At 33.3% G+C, this 18,877-nt stretch overlaps 1 protein-coding gene across 1 annotated transcript in view; it reads left to right on the top strand.

Annotated features, from left to right (window-relative positions):
* Positions 1–365: 365 nt before the first annotated feature.
* fng (Fringe glycosyltransferase) overlaps positions 366–18,877 on the top strand; it is a 100,988-nt gene continuing 82,476 nt past the window's right edge. Inside the window, exons 1-3 of the mRNA XM_074127438.1 lie at positions 366–633; positions 5,577–5,795; positions 12,908–12,956. Of these exons, the coding sequence (XP_073983539.1) occupies positions 520–633; positions 5,577–5,795; positions 12,908–12,956 (382 nt within the window). The 5' untranslated portion in view covers positions 366–519. The remainder of the gene's footprint in view (positions 634–5,576; positions 5,796–12,907; positions 12,957–18,877) is intronic.

Below are 18,877 nucleotides of genomic sequence, written 5' to 3' on the forward strand. Positions count from 1 at the left end.
AGAGTTACTTTATAATTTTTAATCTGGGAAGCAAAATTTTGTTTATAGAGTAAAACAAAAAAAATAAAGAAAAAACACATTTTGATCTTTGAAAAGATTTATACTCCAACTTTTGAACCTATAATTTTTGGGTTCAAGGGTTCAAAAATTATAACTGCAAATGTAAATAATTTCCGTAAGTGTTGCAATTTTTTATACTGTCGAAACAAGCTATAATTTGGTTTAATTTGCAATTAAAGACATGAAAAAATTTACCATAAGGGTGCTAGTTCTACATATTTACCATTAGATAGCGCAGAGGGTATAAGACAGGGTATCCCTCTCCCCAACAAGTTCTCTTTCGGAGTAGGGGCCAGTAGTAAAAGTTGGTTATTCAAAATGTCGGAGATACAGTTAGTCGTGTTTGTGTTTTGTACTGATCGAATAGTGTTATTACTGCGGACTAATCGCTTTATGATCGATGTAATAAAAGACAATATGTAGCTATTAATTATTGGCACCCAATGGGATGACAGAAAAATGCCTCGTCTCAAAAAAACCCTTCAATCTTTAATTCTGTTTACAGTGGTATTCTGTGCTTTTATTGCCTTTCATGAAAAAATCTTCACTTCTGGTGATCTTTCACTTCCAAAGGTAATTTAGTTTACAAGTAATTAATAAATTTTAATAATTTACATCTATGTTTTAATATTTAAACCTAAAGACTTGTATTTCAACATTCAAAATTACCTTGAAATAAATTTGACGTTGCAAGAATTTTGTCAAATGACTCTTACCTTCAAAAGAGGTCTCTTTTATATTATTTTGAATAATTATGCAGCTCAAGTGCATAAATATCAAGGCTGTTTTAAAATCTGCATATTTATTTTCATTTAAAGTGGTATTGTTTGGATTGTCAAAGCATTTGCAATGATTTACTTACTTTTATTAAAAATATGAACTGTTATTGACTGAGAACATTTATTAAAGCTTCACACCCGAACGAAATAAAACGTAAACTAAGAATTTTAGTGCTTATCAGTTCATCATTCTAATCATAACATGAAAAATTTACATTTCATTTAATAAGCTTAGTACTCAACCAAATTGTCTGTTAATTCGTTAAAACAAGTATGACTTACTTAAAGTCATACTGATGTCTAACAGTTCAATGCGCGTATCAAAAATAAGCTCCTAGGCAGTGTATATCGTCCTCCTAAATAAGTAGTATTCAACCTCATTTTTGCATCACTAGGAATATACACCTGCCACTGATGTGATTATATTTTTGTTTTTTTTAAATGTAAACCTGTTTGGATATATTAAACTCTATCGAATTTGAGTTAGGGAAATAGTAAAATATATAAATATTTGAAGTAATTATAACCTACTTTTTGGCTTTTTTTTTTTTTAAATTTTTGTTGTATTTTCTTGAGCTGGACATGTTATTACTTTCCTTGAAAATATTTATTTTTATTTTTAAGTTTATCATATTAATGAAGTACCGTTACTAAGGTCCAAAATGTCAGAAAGTAGGTCCAAGCTTTTTTTAGTTGTCCCATATTTTGTAATATCTGTTTAAAAAAAAAAAGCTACTAAAAAATGTATGGTATTTTTCTTTTAATCCTTGAAATTTTGTATATATTGACGAAAATTCTGTTGCTTCAATTTGATTTTTTAACGATGTGTACGAGTTAAACGATTTGTTTTTACCTTTGACTGTTCTAGCTTTTAATTTTTGATTGTTTTTTACCAATTTATTAAATAAATATTTTGGTAGAATACGTCAATTAAATCCGTTAATAATTTACTCTTCATATTTTTAAGATCTTTTTTGTTTCTTTTCTTTTATACAACCAGATTCGTTGAGCTCTTCGATTTTAGCGTTTATTCTTTATCCATAACATTTTGGAAATGTGATTCTGTATTAATATGAACATTTTATATAATCATAATAAGAGCAACCAAATGATTTTAGTAGAAATTAGGCTTGGAGAAAATCGTCGGTTGCAATTTGGTGGTGTTAGAAAATAATGAATCTTCTACACGAGATTTATTTTATTAATAATTAGCTTTCCGGTCAGATTTCGGATTTTAAGTTTCTTATTCCAAATAAATTAAGGCATCCATAATTTTTTTCGGTAGCAAACGTTTGCTTGAGTAAAATTAAATGTCTTAATTTTTCCTTTAACACCTACTTATTTATTTCCATTTAAGACACGGAACAATAACAATCATGTTTGAGTGTCCGGGCATCCTGGACAAAAGATGCGGAAGGCTGCAAGGACGGGAAGAGTTCCTAAGGAACTTTAAGGGCCTGAGCTCTTTACGGCATTCGGCTCAAGATACCCTAAAAACTCGTACATTTGTTGAAAACTCATCATAGAAAATTTGTGACGATTGCACTACGTTCTGTTATTGATATTAAGAGAATGTAATCAACAGATGCAAAAGATGCCGGGCTTTAAAGTAATGATAAACATATATAACGATTTGAACTATTTTTGTTGATAATGCGATTGTAATGAACTTGAAGGGGGGATCAATTGCTGTTATCGTGCAAATTAACTATTTAATATTGTATCATGCTAACTAATAAGACGTTCTTGAAATTCCGCATAATTGTGGTAATTTATAAGATTTAATGTAAAAATGCTTTCCTAGACTAATATAGTGAAATGTATTTTTTTTTTAAATTGTCTTTCCTTAAGCGATTTCGTGAAAAATGCTTAAAATTATTTTCTCTGTCCATTTTCGCTCCGTTGATAGTAGTTATTGAAAACAATACAATTAAAAAAGACAGAGAGTCCAGACTACTGGGAAGAATGGCCAGATGAGTGCAATTAGGAATAAGGGAGGTTCGTTAGCGCATACCTTTATATCCAGACACAAGTTTGTCCTCTAATGGTGTATGCCAACCAATCTTTATATTGTAAAATTGCCGCTAGTGACTATTTTGTGCCAATTAGCACAGATCTCTTGCCAGTAGTCTGGATAAATGACCAACAATAATCATGAAAAAAAAAAATATCTTCACTTTTTCATTAAAGCCATTCTTTAAAGAGTACCGTCTTTCTTTATAGGGTTCATCGGTCCTTCCCCCGCATCTAGTTGCGATGTAAAAAATATCATCGTAAGAGGCATTTTGTTGTGCCAAGCAACAATAGAAATAGAGGCGGGAAATGCTTTGGCACGTTGGGCCGACCAGACGCTTTTGTAGGAACTAATTTTTCCTGATAGAATAATGTAGAAATAATTTGTAGAATCTTATAACTGTATCAGAGCTACCATTACAGAAAGATATTTTTTTAATTAAAACTTGGCTTAACGATTTGCATACATATTTCAACCTTTCTAAAGATGCCAGCTTGTTTATGGACATAAAATGCACACTATCATCTTATCAAAAATATAATTTTTAGGAAAGGTTTTTTACCTCCTGGATGACTAGAAACATTGATTTCGAAACCAGCTCCTTTGACACCAACATGGCTTGTGAGCCTTCTCTATAATCATTCGCAGTCTATTTAGAGAAATCTGTTGATTAAAAAAATAAAATAATATAAATAAATGATTAGATTTCGAGTGAACCAGAAATGTGCTATAGACACTAATTGGGAAGAAAAAGTGTCTTAGTAAATTCTGAGCTTATATTTAAAAAAAAATAAAAATTTTCCTACCATTAAGTTCATTTTATTAAAAAACACAATCATCTTACTCTGCACTATTACAGCTATTGTAATTAAGTAATCTTACAAAAATTTTTCGAGTGAATATAATTTTAATTTGCTAAAAAACTTTTTGTGTTTGCCATGATTACAACTAATATTTCCATAGTACGAATAAATCAGAAAAATTTAATGGTGCAGTAGTGGAGCTGCTGTCGAAAAGGAAAACGCTCAAACCCAGTGCGGACCGAAAGATATACTATGGCTCTGCCAGTGTGCTGGTCAGTTTCTGTTCACAGAATGATGGTATCTGTGTGAAGTGTGGATGAGTAGGTTTAAACTCCATTTTGCCAGTTGGTTCGCTAAACCCAAATAGATGCTTGGAATATTGTATGCTAGAGAAATAATAACAATCAACTGTAAAAATGGAAAACATCACTACATCATTCCTTATGCATTATTCCTTTCACAAAGGGATGGGCGAGGATATCTTTCAACAGGGATGCTGAAATCTCTGAAAATGGTTCGTCTATTTCCATCTCTGGAGTAAGATAGAGATTTCTACGAGTCACTACGATTGTGCGGTTTGATTTGATCTTACTCCCACATATGTAAATTTAACAAAATTGAATAAACATTTAATTAAAACTTAAGTGCGATGAAATTAATACTCAATAGTTTTGTTTTTTGTATTCGATGCACGTCAACATCTGAGGCTATGAGCTTTTTTCTGTACACTGCCGGCCTTCGCATAGTGTTCTCTCGTTAAAGGTAACACTGTCCATCACTGGTCAGTAAGAAGCACCTAGGAAGAGAAATTCTAAGGGCCAGCAGCTGGACTCGAACCCGTGATCTCCGCGTTGGAATCCAGTATTCGCTAACTATTCAGCCTATCTCTTCCCTCATAATTGTTCTTTATTATAGAATTCCTAATTACTTTTGAACTCGAAAGCATTGTTTAATGAAAACCAGATTTCACTATTTGGACATGTTCGGAATGTCCTAAAAAAAATAATTAATCTTATTAAAAGAAGACGTTCCTGTGGTCAAAGCTGACAACCAGAGCTTGCCAAACGTGACCCATCAGTACTAGATAAGACTAAGCTCGTGATAGGTCACACAGTTCCATCTTCATGTTTTTCTATTTTAGCATTTTGGAAAATGTCGGAACTATTTTAAAGTTTTGTGAAATGTGTAATATTAGATTACTACAAAAGAGATGTGGGGAAGAAGTGGACGCTTTATAGCGACATTTTCTACTTCAGAAATAACTACTCCTTGGCACCGAACTCTTCTTTCCCCTGTAACCCTCGGGAAATAAATCCTGCTTAAAAAAAAAAAACTGGTAATCGCACAGCTCTTGGTAATACCCAGGAAGTGAGGACTCGAAAGATCAGGAAATTTCTGGTGCTTAAATAACATCCGTCCCCTACAACGAGAGAGTGCATCCTTGTCGAAAACAGCTTGTAACTACGCAGGTTTTCTGGGGAAATTCATAAAACTCTTCTAAGTTCGTTTTAGTCAGAAAAGGATATTTAGTCCGAGGGAGCTGTCTGGAGCCGCGGAGCTTTTTTTTGCCATTCATCTTCCTTATGGGTTCGCATGATTTCTCGGATTAAATTGAACTGGAATTCACTAAGATCCAAGGTCCTGGAAGTTGGTTAAGGGTTGTCGTTATTTATAAAGAAAATCTGGAGATGTACTCACAGGATATTTAACCTAATTGGTAGTTGGCGTTAAGCCCCATCTAAAAAAATAATAAGCGATTATTTAACTTTACTCACGCGAATATCCCATACTAAAATTTCCATACTTGACAATTCACTTGTAACAATTACAATTTTCCTTGTAATTTCTGCTAACAGTATTTTGAATTGGTATAAAAACATTAATTAAAGCTATATATTTGTTTAATTTTTCTGCTCACAGGAAGTCGGTTGGCAAGAAAGAGCTCCAAGATCACTATCCGGTGATTATTTAGAAACCAATCTAGTAGAAGGTCCTGGCGGAGGCAAATCTACAGCAACACCGCTTCCAGCTACAACGTCTATTAATGACCTCTTCATATCCGTCAAGACTACCGTACACTATCATCAAGCAAGGTTACCTGTCATCCTGAAAACGTGGTTTCAGTTGGCCAGCCAGCAGGTTAATTTTTTCTAAGTTTTTTCAATTGTGTAAAAACATTTGGAGTGAACATTTACAAGACTGTATGAGAGCGCATCTACATCCTTAATGCAAATTCTCTAGAAACTTAGAATTTGCCCTCAGTTGCTTGAATTCGATATTATAAAGGTTCTTTATAACAAGACGATATTGCCAATCTAGTAGACATCATAGCTCTTCTAGAAATATTCTTTAAAAAAAAAAGAAATTCAAACCTAATTGGAAGGCGAACTACATTAACGCCGACTTCCTAAAACAAAAACCATACGATTAAGAAAAGCTCTGTAGACTGATATTATTCAAACTCAAGGAATTTTTCAAACACAAGTCCTACTCAGGTTTTATAAAGTTTATTATACTGAAATAGTAGAAAAGAGAGGATAGTTAAACTTCACATCTCGCTTAGAACACTGCTTGAATGAAGTTTAGTTGAAAATGTTACAAAATAAAGTAATAAACCTACATTTATGTTTTGTAAGTATTCAATTTTTAAAGAAAATCATTGGAAGTATTTCCTTGAAAATAAATTTATACATAATAATAATAATAATAAAAGAAAAGCTGTGTTGGAAAATAGATATGTAGAACGGCACTTCTTTCGGCCACAGATTTTCTTCACAGAGTTCAGGGGGAGCTGTGACGTCATGCTGCTTCAACATCACTACTATATTATTAAGTGAACATACATTAAAATTTAAGTTGTATAATGGTTGAACGTCAAAAACTGCACAAAAAAAAGCGTAACGTTGAAAAACACTTTTTCATAGATACTTAACTGGGAGATTATTGTTAATATGTTATTGTGGTATCATTCTGTAAAATCTCTATAGTGTTGCATATTTATAAATTTGGCAATTACGGCAGTAAATATTAGTCAGTTAAAATGAAGTAGGTGATACCATGGTTTCGATATTAGTAAGTCGCTGGAATATATTTTCAAGTTGATCCAAAAGCCTCTTTTTTTTATATATATATATGTAAGCAGATAGAAAATAGGGTTCAGATAAAGCTATTTTCATCATCCTTCATTTGCTAACACATTTGCTAGCTCAAAGCTTGTAGGCACACGTACACCTGAGATTATGGTGTAGGTTTTTTTTTTTTTTACAAAAGATTCGGTGATTGGGAGTCGCAATCCCTAAGTACTGCAGCGAAAAGAAGCTTGTTGTGTCTCTGTGGATCGAATAGAGGAATCTCCTGCTCGTAAGGGTTGGCTTCGTCATCAAATAACATAACCTTCTCCACTTTGGCCAAGGAACTGTGTGGGTAACTTTGGCGTATTCCTGTTCCCCACCTATCATCTGCGAATTCACTTGAGGGAGCACCATTTACCTAGACCAGCACTAGTGGGAAGGACTTCCATGCCCTAAGAAGCTATCCGAGAGGGGACTGGAGCCATATCTCCGACACTGGTCCAGCTAGGGTAACTCCCGGTTCGTGACTTAACATTTTTGCTTGACAAATTTGAGCTTCATACGATGTTCCGTTTTTAAAATATCCACATTTAACTCAAAAATCATACCTTGTACTTAAAAAAAAAAGTTATGCTTTCAATGAAAACTCAATTTTAAAAATTTGAAAATTATTTGCAATTTTAAACTTCTTGCGACTCGCTTGCTCGTTAAAAGTAATTTTTGGTTTTTACGTATTAATAAATTCTAATTTGTTAGAATATCGAAAAGAATTGATGTGAAGAACGATAAATTAATTTATCTGTAAAAATTAAGAAATATTTTCGATTGAGACATTTTTATATGAGCTTTGTTTATATCATACTATCGGTGGAGATCTGTGAAGGCCGCACACACTTGAAGGTGTAGAAAAAAAGAAGTTGGGAGTCTCCCGAGATGTATAAACAGACTGACCATCCGGCTATTTAACCTGTGGCCCGTGCTGGATGCCACTACTTCTGGTTTCCTAAAGGTATATATTACAAATTCCCCGCAGTCTTCTTCAAACATCACACTTCCCTCTAATTTCTTTGGTATTCATTTTTCATTCACCATCATACTTTTAATTTAAAAGACATTTTTGTTGTGAATTGTCATTAGTTTTGTTTTTTCATTTTTGCACGAATTTGTTTTTTAAAAAATGTTAGTTTCCGTTCAGTCTGGTGTAGCTCGGGAGCCGTAGGGAAAGTAAAACGCAGAAGACTCTGCTCCTAAACGTGAGATGATGGAATTCATTACCTGGAAAAGTTTTCATATAAGCATTAAGAACAATTTGAGAGGGATAAACAAATCGTACAGAAATTTATCATTAATATGACTAATTTATATCGTTTTGATATAACTGTGATAACCTCCATAAGGTAAACCACGGAAAATTGCAGAAAGACAAAAATTCGTCAATTTGATTATAAGGAATCCTGAAATTGGGTTTAGTCAAAATCGGCTAATTAAAAATGCTAGGAAGCTTACTCCCACTACGTTTCATCGATTAGTTCACAGAATCTCTCTGAATTGATGGTTTTGCCTGTTTTCAAAAAATGAATTGTATGCCACGAATTGCCGACCACTTGTACCGCAATAATAATTATTTTTAATGGATTTTAAGCTTTTGGGAAATATTTGGGAGAGCCTTATCCAACATTATGTCCAGGACGGTTCTTGTATGAAATTACTCGTACAAAATCAACTTTTAATTATAAGTTACGATTCAGTTCAAAAGTAGGTCTATTTTTGAATTTTGTTTCACAAATAAGAGTCAGTTTTGTCGCCATAGGTTTACATAATGGGCATCCACTTTTAATTGCGTTTTAAAAATTATCCTTAATTGTATTGTGGCTAACATCCACAATTGCTAAATGATCACCCGGAATCGTCTAAGATGAGTCAGCTTCCAGGATGGTATTTAATGACGATTAACATCGATTACTGTTGTCAACCGATACTTCGTGGTAAAAAAAAAAAAATCTCCAGACCAAAATTTCTGGAGCTAAATTCGCTCAGTGCTTTCATTACAATTATTGCTGCCACGAACGACAAGATTTTTCATTAGGTTCCAGCAGCGTTTTGCCTTAGTTTGCAACTCATTAAAGAAAATCTTGCAAAATTACTAGCTTAACTTTTCGCAAGAACAATTGCGGAACACTGAAGGTTAAGTTAAAAACTGTCACATTCTTCAAAAGAAGAAAACTCGCTTAGATAACGAACAATACGGTGTTAATTACTCGTAAATATTTAATTCTGGAAAAACGTTTTCGAAGATACACATTCAAATCTCCCAAAACTTTTGCGTTCAAACTAATAATATCACTTTATAAGGAAATTAACTCTCTGAGAGTCTTCAAGTACTAGAGGAAAGGGACCACAGAAAGAGAAGAAGATTGAGTAGTGTGCGCGGCGAGCGTGGGTATGGCCGGCCAGCGCGTGAGTTTGTGTTTAATTAATAAAAAAGCATTGTGAAACAGAAATCTGATGTGACCCACATGATGCGGGTCCTACGTCCTCACTTCTACAGATTACCTCCCGCACTACCCACTCACATCTTTCTCGTCATTCTTCTCTCTAAACTAAAAAAAAAAATAATAAAACGACTCCCGGTAGAGGGTGTATTTGATTACATCTAAGTGTTATGTATCTACGTACATGTCTGTGTTTGTATGTAGAATGAGTATTTGTGTGAGATGAGTGTGTGTGTGTGTGTGTGTATTATGAATATTTTTTGTTTTAGCTCAGAACATTGAATCTTCTCATATCTTTTGTCATCCTTGCACGTCATGTGTTAATAATAACTCTAGAATTATGTTTACTTATTTCTTTATTTTTTTTTCTTTTTTGCAATTTATCTCAGAGTTCGCATTAATTAATTGTAGCCAACATCGTTTGGGAAAGAAAAAAACAAAACAAAATCATAATTTTATTAAATCTTTAAAGATCTTTTCTTTTGCTATCTTTATCTTGTTATGTCATAATATATCTTAGTTTGGGATCCACTAATGTTTTATAGAAATTCAAAGTGTGAAATACGGAATAAGTATGAGTGTTCGGCGTTTTAGAGTTAAGTTTGTTCACATTTCATTCTAAAGCGCTTGTAATTGTTAATTTTGAGGAGTTTTTAAGACCTTTTCAAAAGTCTAGGTAATTCTTTACCGAGATTATCAATTTTCATTTTGTAATATTGTTGTTGACTGTTATAAATCCAAGTAACATATAAGTTGAACTATATTTAATAATCTTTTTGTTATTTCATTTTATATAAATCAATTTAATTTTCAATTTTTTAATTAAGCATTTTTAAAAATTAATATGATTCTTCTGTAGTAAGGTAGTAAGCTGTAGTCCTTATTTAAATGTAGTTAGATTTAGTTATCATTTTCTCGTTTCATTTTTTTACTGTTCCATCTCAATGTTAAGCTGGTTAATAGGTCTACTTGTTATGTTTATTTATTTTTTGAGTAATCTGCTGAGGGAAAGAGAAAGAAAACACTGACGCAAATTTTAATTAAATTAACTTTATCTGATTTCTTTTTGTTTTATTAATTAACTAAAATAGCGTGTTTGATGTCTAAAGATTCATGAGAATTTTTTATCTGTGCCACTTGATATATGTGTGTATGTTAAAAAATAAGTATATGGAGCACATGTGGTGGAGAGGAACGTGGGAACCATATATTAAGGAGTGAGTGTGTATATATATATATCACAGAACATAAGACTTCCACCAGGACACATACCACAAAAACAGACTTAAATATGTAGTGCAATATGTCTTATGTTTTGAATAGAGTTCCCCTTTTCGTATGTTAATTATTATTATATATTATATACAATTTGAAATATTAGTAATAGTAGATCACGATAAATAGGGCCCCATTAATAATAATAGGTCTTCCTGTAATCACACTTTGTTTCCTGTTTCAGACTATTTTAGCTTAACGACAATTTTCTTTAGATCCCGCTTTTCTGTTCCGTGAAAATGTTCGCGCTTCTGATTATGTTTCTTTTGAGAACTCGAATGTTTTTTTTTAGGTACTGTGAGGAAAAAAAAGTTGGAAAACCGTCTGACGGGGGGTCGTTACATTACATTTCGTTTTAAATGACTGAACCAGGGTTTGAACCCTCGCAACCATTCTAATCTATTTTCAAAATTGGACTAAAAGCGCTAAATTTGAAAAATCACATAAATTACTACATATTTACTTCTTTGTAATCTCGTTCTAATTCGGTCCTTCCTAAGAACATAGAGCTATTACCTGCGAGCTCTGGGATGCGGTATTAGTAGCTCATTTCAGAAAAATGATTCCTTAAAAGAAGTAAATATTTCAAAAATATCAATTTTCTCTTCCAAGGTGAAGTTCCTTTTATTAACATTTTCATTCAATTTTGAAAATTAAGGTATTTATTTTAGGCGCAATACTTATACAAAATAAGTAATGTTCACCCTACGTTCGTCTTGTAGTTTTCTTTCCGTTTTTACTAAAGTTTAAATTAGAAGAAAAAGAAAAGACCTTTGTAAATAATTCATCTTACTTAGTCTTCTGGATCACAAAAAACAGACAAACAAAAAATATTTCAAAATTTGTTTGATCAGATGGAACAATTTTAATTTTTACAGATTTTTATTGAGACTGAGTATGGATCTCAGGAGATCTTATTGATTTTGAAACAATTATTAAAAATATAGAGAATTTTTTGTTACTCCCTTTTATGAAATATAATTTTAATTATAGCATTATAAATCTTTAAAATTGACATTACAGAACCTAATAATAACATTCCACCAATTTATTAAATCCAACGCTTTAAAAAATATCGGTATAAAGAGAACTGATCAGTTGACTTCTTATATAGAAGGCTTAGAATAATATTTGACAAATAGAAAGTAATAAATTGGCAATTTAAACAATAAATCTTCACTGTAAGAGCTAATTATATATCTTGAAAGAGTAATATTTCTTAAACTGTTACTCCTTTCCTCTTCAACTTCGTTATTTAATCTTGCTTCATTACTCTTTAACAAGTTTTATTAGTGAACGGGTCCCCCCCCCCCCCAGAAGCCCCAGTCACTGGGGAGCTGGAGAAGCTGTTTCTTTTTTTTATTTCCTGCATTATCTTTTAAGAGGTAGACTGCTAATTAGCCACAACTGGAGTGAAGTCTTGATTACAGCCTTTTATTGGGAAACCTTTCTAGTTGACTTTAATGTATCTCTTGCTCAGACTGCTATCTGAATATTATAAAGTATTTCAAACGCAATTAATGAGTGTAACTTTTATCTTTTTCTCCATCAGTATATTATGTAATGTTCACAAATTATTGAAAGGGAAAAAAAGTTATTTCTAGTTCTCTTTTGGTGGTAACACATCGTTAATAAAAAATAAATAAATAAAAAAAAGAAGAATTTTAAAAGAATTTGCTGTAAGTTGATGTGAAAGGTTCCACCTTAAGTAACTCAGGTTATTTAAATTAGAAAATCATGGGTGAAACACTCGATTTTCAACCGCCACAATTATCAAAATGTGAAATGTTTTTAAATACTTTTTTTTTTTTTTTAAAGTAATGTTCCTCTTTTTTGGTGACTGATTCATTCATCCAAAGGGAATAAAGATTATTAACAATTTCAGTCATTATTTTTTAATTTAGCCAAGCTTTCAATTTAGGGACTATATCATCTTCTGTACCGTGAAACAATATTTCTGTTTCTGTAAAACATATTGTTCCACAGAACATTGATATTATGTAAAAGTTGCTTGTATATTTTTAAAAACTAGTGTACAGTAAACTTATAGAAATAGAAGAAGAAGAAAAAAAGATTTCAGTAAGCAGGTGCACACACTTTAGACAACATATTATGGTGCCGTACCTACACGTGTATTGCACGTGGGAGGCTGACAGGTGTTACACTTCTTCCAAGCCGGTCGGATGTTTAAGTCTCCTATTTCTTGCTTTTCTAGGACAAAACTTTACTACTGAATTTTAAGAACGTTTGTTAGAATTGGGGATTTTTTTTTTCTCCTCTTCATTTCATGAAGAAGTGAACCTACTCTGGTATATCAGGGAACCAAGTACTAGAAAACTATTTTGTGCTGCACTTTTCAAAAGCTAATGTTTCCATTTTTAAAGAATTAATAATATTATTCTTTTTCTTACAGACTTGGTTTTTCACCGATTCGGAGGATGAAGAATTCCAAAAGAGGACAAGTGAGTAATTTTTTATATTAATTACTGATTTTAATTATTGAATATAATTTTTTAAATTTTTATTTTGCCCAAAAGCAGACGTCGATGTATATATTAAAAAATATTGGTTATTTCTATTTATGATTATTTCTCTTACCCTTAATAAGAAAAGGTAAAGAAATGGTGCAGATTTTCATTTTCAAGGTCCTCTAAGATGAAAAAACATTTGCTAATTGATCTTTGTGAGTGTATTATCTCAAAATCGGAGAAAGTTCAAAGTTTTTTATTTAGTTTAAGAACCATCAGGAAAATATTAATTAGATATTTGCATTTTTTTATTTTATTTTATTTATTTTATATTTATTTATATTTTTTTTTATTGGAAAGAACCAATTCAATGAAAAAAATCGTGTATTGGTTATAATTTTGTTTATACTCTGTTCTATTGACATTCTAGTGTCAGTACTTCAATTGTTTAAAGATCTTTAAAGAACAGTTTCTTCAGAAAAAAAAAACCCTCAAAAACAATGAGATATAAAATTCTTCTAACATGAGATTTGAAATTCTTAGTTCAAAAAATAAAACTTTAAACAAATAAGTTACTTGTGTTACAATCAATTAAGTTTAAAATAAGTTTTACAGTCAATTATCTACGAGGGTCGTTTGAAAAGTCCGTGCAAAGTCAGAGAGATAGCACCACTGGCGCGTATCGAGGTTATGTTTAGTTAGTAGCATCTCTTGGAAGTACACACACAAAGTTTCAGCCAGATCGGTCTATTTCTTTGTGTTTGGCATTCGTTTGAATCGAGGAAGTCGAGTGATTTTCAAAAAATGGACGAAAAGAATTTCGTGTGTTGATTAAACACTACTTTATGAAAGGCAAAACGCCTGAGGAGACTAAAGAGAAGCTTGATAAACATTATGGTGACTCTGCACCTTCGATTAGAACAGTTTATAAGTGGTTTCAAAATTTTCGGAGTGGCCATATGGGCACAAGTGACGCTGAACGTTCTGGACGCCCTGTTGAGGTTACTACTCCAGAAATCATTGATAAAATTCATGATATGGTGATGGATGACAGAAGAGTGAAGGTGCGTGAGATTGCTAGTGCTTTGGGCATCTCGAATGAACGGGTACATAATATTTTGCATCAACATTTGGACATGACAAAGCTATCCGTAAGATGGGTGCCGCGATTGCTCACGCTTGACCAAAAACGAAATCGTGTGAAGTGTTGCAAGGACAGTTTGCAGCTGTTCCAGAAGAATCCGCAGGACTTTAAGTGTCGTTTCGTCACTGTGGATGAAACATGGATACATCACTACACTCCTGAGACCAAAGAACAATCTAAACAATGGGTTACCAAGAGGGAATCTGCGCCAAAAAAAAGGCGAAGACCGTTCCTTCGGCCGGAAAGATTATGGCGACTGTCTTTTGGGATTCGCAAGGAATAATCCTCATCGACTATCTGGAAAAGGGTAAAACTATTACAGGTGCATATTATTCATCGTTATTGGACCGTTTGAAAACCGAGCTGCAAGAAAAACGCCCACGATTGGCCCACAAAAAAGTCCTTTTCCATCACGACAACGCACCAGCTCACACCTCAGCAGTTGTGGTCGCAAAATTAATGGAAATAGGGTTCCAACTCGTTTCACATCCCCCCTATTCTCCAGACTTGGCTCCCTCGGACTACTGTTTGTTCCCCAATATGAAGAAATGGCTGGCGGGAAAAAGATTTTATTCAAACGAGGAGGTGATTGCAGAAACGAATGGCTATTTTTCAGACTTGGACAAATCCTATTATTCGGAAGGGATCAACAAACTAGAGCAGCGTTGGACGAAGTGTATAAGCCTAAAAGGAGACTATGTTGTAAAATAAAAAAGGTTTACCTCAAAAAATTAAGTAGTTTTTATTTTTGCACGGACTTTTCAAACGACCCTCGTATTCTATGTATACAGTTTATTTTTCTTGAATTTCCATTTTAAACATAATTAAATGTATATAATTTCCATTTTCAATGTTCACGTGTTTACTTTAATAGTATCATGTAGTAGGTTTTCCAAGGCATTGACAGGAAGTGCGTGGAGCTGGGGGTTTAGAATAATCATTCTCAGGTTACATCCTTCCCTAACTATCCCCAGGTTAAAGGAATCTGGTTTTCCAGGGAAGTTCTTGGAAGAGGAGTGTAAGCAATTAGGGAAGTCCAATCCGTGATGCTAGTGCTCCTTTTCTTCTAAAGCCTTCAGGGATTTGGGACCTCCTCATCTGGTACACCATCCAAAGCTCTCGATAATGAGCTAGAAGAAAGTTCTAGAAAGAGCGGTATCATATTATTCAATAACAATTGAATAATACTTCGCTACAGATTTTTCTATCTTATATTGAGCTGTCTAAATGTTAAGAAATGTTCAGAAAGTAATTCCTTTGTCTAGGGGATAGGTAATGACGAACAGTTGTTGATTTATAATAACCTGTTGCTCATTTCCATAAGAGAGGTTCTTGTGCAGCCGATCTAATAGATAATGTAGTTTTATGCGTTTTGATATGAACATAGACAGTTCAAAGAATGGATGTCCTAAAATTAAATGGAAACTTTAGTTTTTAAATGGCCAATTAAAAAAATAAAATAAAGGCAAGTAAAGTAAAGGGGAAACAAAAAAATGTACTATTCACGGTCTAGTGGGGACACCTGTTTGGATGCAAATCGTCAGAGGAAGTCATCCGGATTACAATGAGTTCCCACGGCCTGTGATAGTCATTAGTGAAGTGACGTCATTTAGATCCACCTGTGTTCCGTTCTTATTGCGCGAAGTGGCACTCCTCCCAACTTACCAGTAATCGCTCTTTTCTTGGTCGTAAACATTCTCTTCAGCAAATAATGTCTCTGAAGAAGACTTAGTTGAAAAAAGGAACATTTATTGTGCTACAACCATTGTAAGTCTCTGAGATTTGCTATTAAGGACCTGCTTTTTAAGCGTTAAACTTTTTCTACTTCTTACTATTGTTACTATTTTCTTTTATAAACTATTTCATTTACACGGGTGGCTTTTAACAGGAAAGGTGTATGCTTTATTCTACTATAAAATGAATTCGAGAAATTAATCTGTTTGAAATTAATTAATATATGGTGATAATGGTTCCTACGCTTGTTCTTTAATTGTGGGCACCGCACTCTTCACAGACTCGCAGACGGCAATAAAGGCCCTCTCCTCCCATTGCATCGGCTATTAGCCAATTACCAACACTAAAGGAAAGATCAGCAATATGATAACTATGTGATGGGACATTATGTACGCATTAGTGCTATCTAGTCACTGCCATCTCTGGCAAAGGGACAGTTGGAAAAGGCTGGAAGCTGTTTAATATCTACCGTCATACCAGACTACTTTAGGGCTTAAGCATAAGAGCGAGGCAATAATATCAAACGAAAGAAGTCCTGGGCGAATCTTTTAATAACCAAGTCCCGAGCTATAGTTACCTGTGCAGGATTACCTACACGGGATTGGGGTGACGGCCACTCCACAGTGCCCCTATGTAATAGTGTTTCTGTCAGAACGAGAAACCCGTCATAGAATGTTCCAAGCTGACACATTTCAGTGGCACAGCTAATGGCAAAGAAATTTCATTTCCAGGAGAGAAATGGCAAAACTGCCATCCTCTGTCTGACATTGGATTACAAAAAAAATTGTTCTTTAATTTTGTATTCTACTAACATAAGATTCTGCCATACAATACTTTTGTCACACACATATTATAAAAGTGCATTGGCCATGAACTTCTTTATATCACTGTTAAATCAACCCCTGAATTCAGTACTAACTTAGGTGGAATATCAGATACTGGTCAGATATAAACAAAACAAGTGTACCATGTTGGAAAAATCAACGAGGCTTTATAAGAGATAATTTTTGTTCCAGTTGTAATTTTAAAAGAATCTAATAGCTGGGTAAAGCTTTAGATAAAAGGCAAAACTGTTATGGCAAAGTTGTAAAGTTTTTACCTAGGCTCTCCTAAATTGTAATGAAATAGGTATATAATTCTCTTTTTAATGATGCCTAATCATGCAGTAAATGGCGTTGAAATTATTTCAGGCCATTTATAACCTCTCACTTTTACTTCCACAAAATATCCGACCTTATCTATTTCTATTTAACAATCAACTTTCAAGTCCAACTTTGATTACTAAACAATAATCATTATATTAGTAATTTCAAGAAAAATTACATCAATCAAGCAAACGCTTGATTTCTTGCAGTAACTTATCTAGTAGAGAGAAAGTAAACTAAGCTTTTCAGGTGTTATAAACCCTGTGGGTATCCCATCCTACTAATACGTTGTAATATTCTAAATAAATACCAAAAACACACACACACACGGCCTTCTCTTACCTTTGATCTTGTAATGAAATTATCTTGAAACTAAGAATTTGTGCGCACAAAATGGTTATCAAGGCACCTTGGATTCACTAATTCGATATTCAGCAGGTTCAATTACAATTTCAGTCCTCACCACCTAGGTCGAGTAGGTATCGATGGCATTTTCCTTTCAGTTCTTGAGCAAATAAATTATTTTACAAATTCTTAAATAGAGGTTGTTAAATTATACTTTAAGAAAACAACTTTTTTAACTTTCACGATTTATATTAAAATATTTTCGGTACTTGTATTAGTACATAGTAATCAGTTTTATATCAAGTTACAACTAAACCAAAGTTACGGACAACTAAGACGCATGATGGGACCTAAATCTAAACTAACCACACCTAATAAACTAACTCTCTACAAGACGTTACTTAAACCCATCTGGACTTACGGATCAGAGCTGTGGGGCTCAACTAAACCTTCCAATATCTCCCGCATCCAATCCTTCCAATCAAAAGTCCTCCGCCGAATTGTAAATGCTCCCTATTATGTAACTAACATCATCCTTCACAAAGACCTAAATATTCCTTTTGTCACTGAAACAATTCATTCATGATTCCTCAATTTCCACAAAAACCTATCCTGTCATCCCAATCCAACAGCTCAATCTCTTTCCTCATCATCCCATCCTGATAATCCCCCACGACGTCTGAAACGACGTTGGCCTCGTGATCTCCTAACCTAGACCTTTTCACAACTAGAATTCCCGAGAGTGTCAGCACTGGCTGATTTCTCTCTTCCTGCGTCCTTACGGTTGCGGTGTGCGTCGGCTATGCCGGGCAGTTTTCGCATCCTATACTGCACTTCTACTATTAACAATTTGCCTGGTGTATATTTATTTTTTATACAGGTAGCAAATAAATAAAAAAAAAAAAAAAAAAATATCAAGTTTCATTCACAATCTTGTACTTATTATTCAAGTAAATATTTTACACATTAATATAAATGATAATCATTTTACGATCGTAATATGAAGTGCTAGAAAAAGTGATAATTGGAAGTACAAAATGAATCTATTAAAAGATTTAAGTCTGTTTTAAGATCTATAGGACGTCTGAGAAAGGCTATTTATAGTTTGATAATAAGTTGATCAAAATATTTTCCTACAATGATAAACACGATTTGTTCTATGTGCTCCTAGTGAGTGCAGTCAAAATATAATATCCCAGGTTATAGGTTATAGGAAGGGCGCGAGAGGAGCCTCCAGTATATCACACAATACGACGACGTTTCTATTTACCTGGCACAGAGAACACTGTTGCATGGATCGGTGAAGACAAAACAAAAGAAAAGAAGCTAATAATGGTTAGCTGGCGGAGTGAAGTAAACCGGTTAAGAGGAATTAACAAACCCATAGTGTTAGCCGCGGGAGACTTTTTCATATATATGTAAATAATATAAATGTACCAACTATCTCTTACACTATATGTTCATCCCCTCTTTTTGTAATATTTTCTTGTCACAATGGGACAATAATTTTTACATTTACATAATTCTTAGTTTTATTTTTAGTTTCT

Source organism: Rhodnius prolixus, unplaced genomic scaffold (genome assembly GCF_049639745.1).
Source record: "Rhodnius prolixus isolate KJV_2025 unplaced genomic scaffold, Rpr scaffold_3, whole genome shotgun sequence".
NCBI lineage: Eukaryota > Metazoa > Arthropoda > Insecta > Hemiptera > Reduviidae > Rhodnius > Rhodnius prolixus.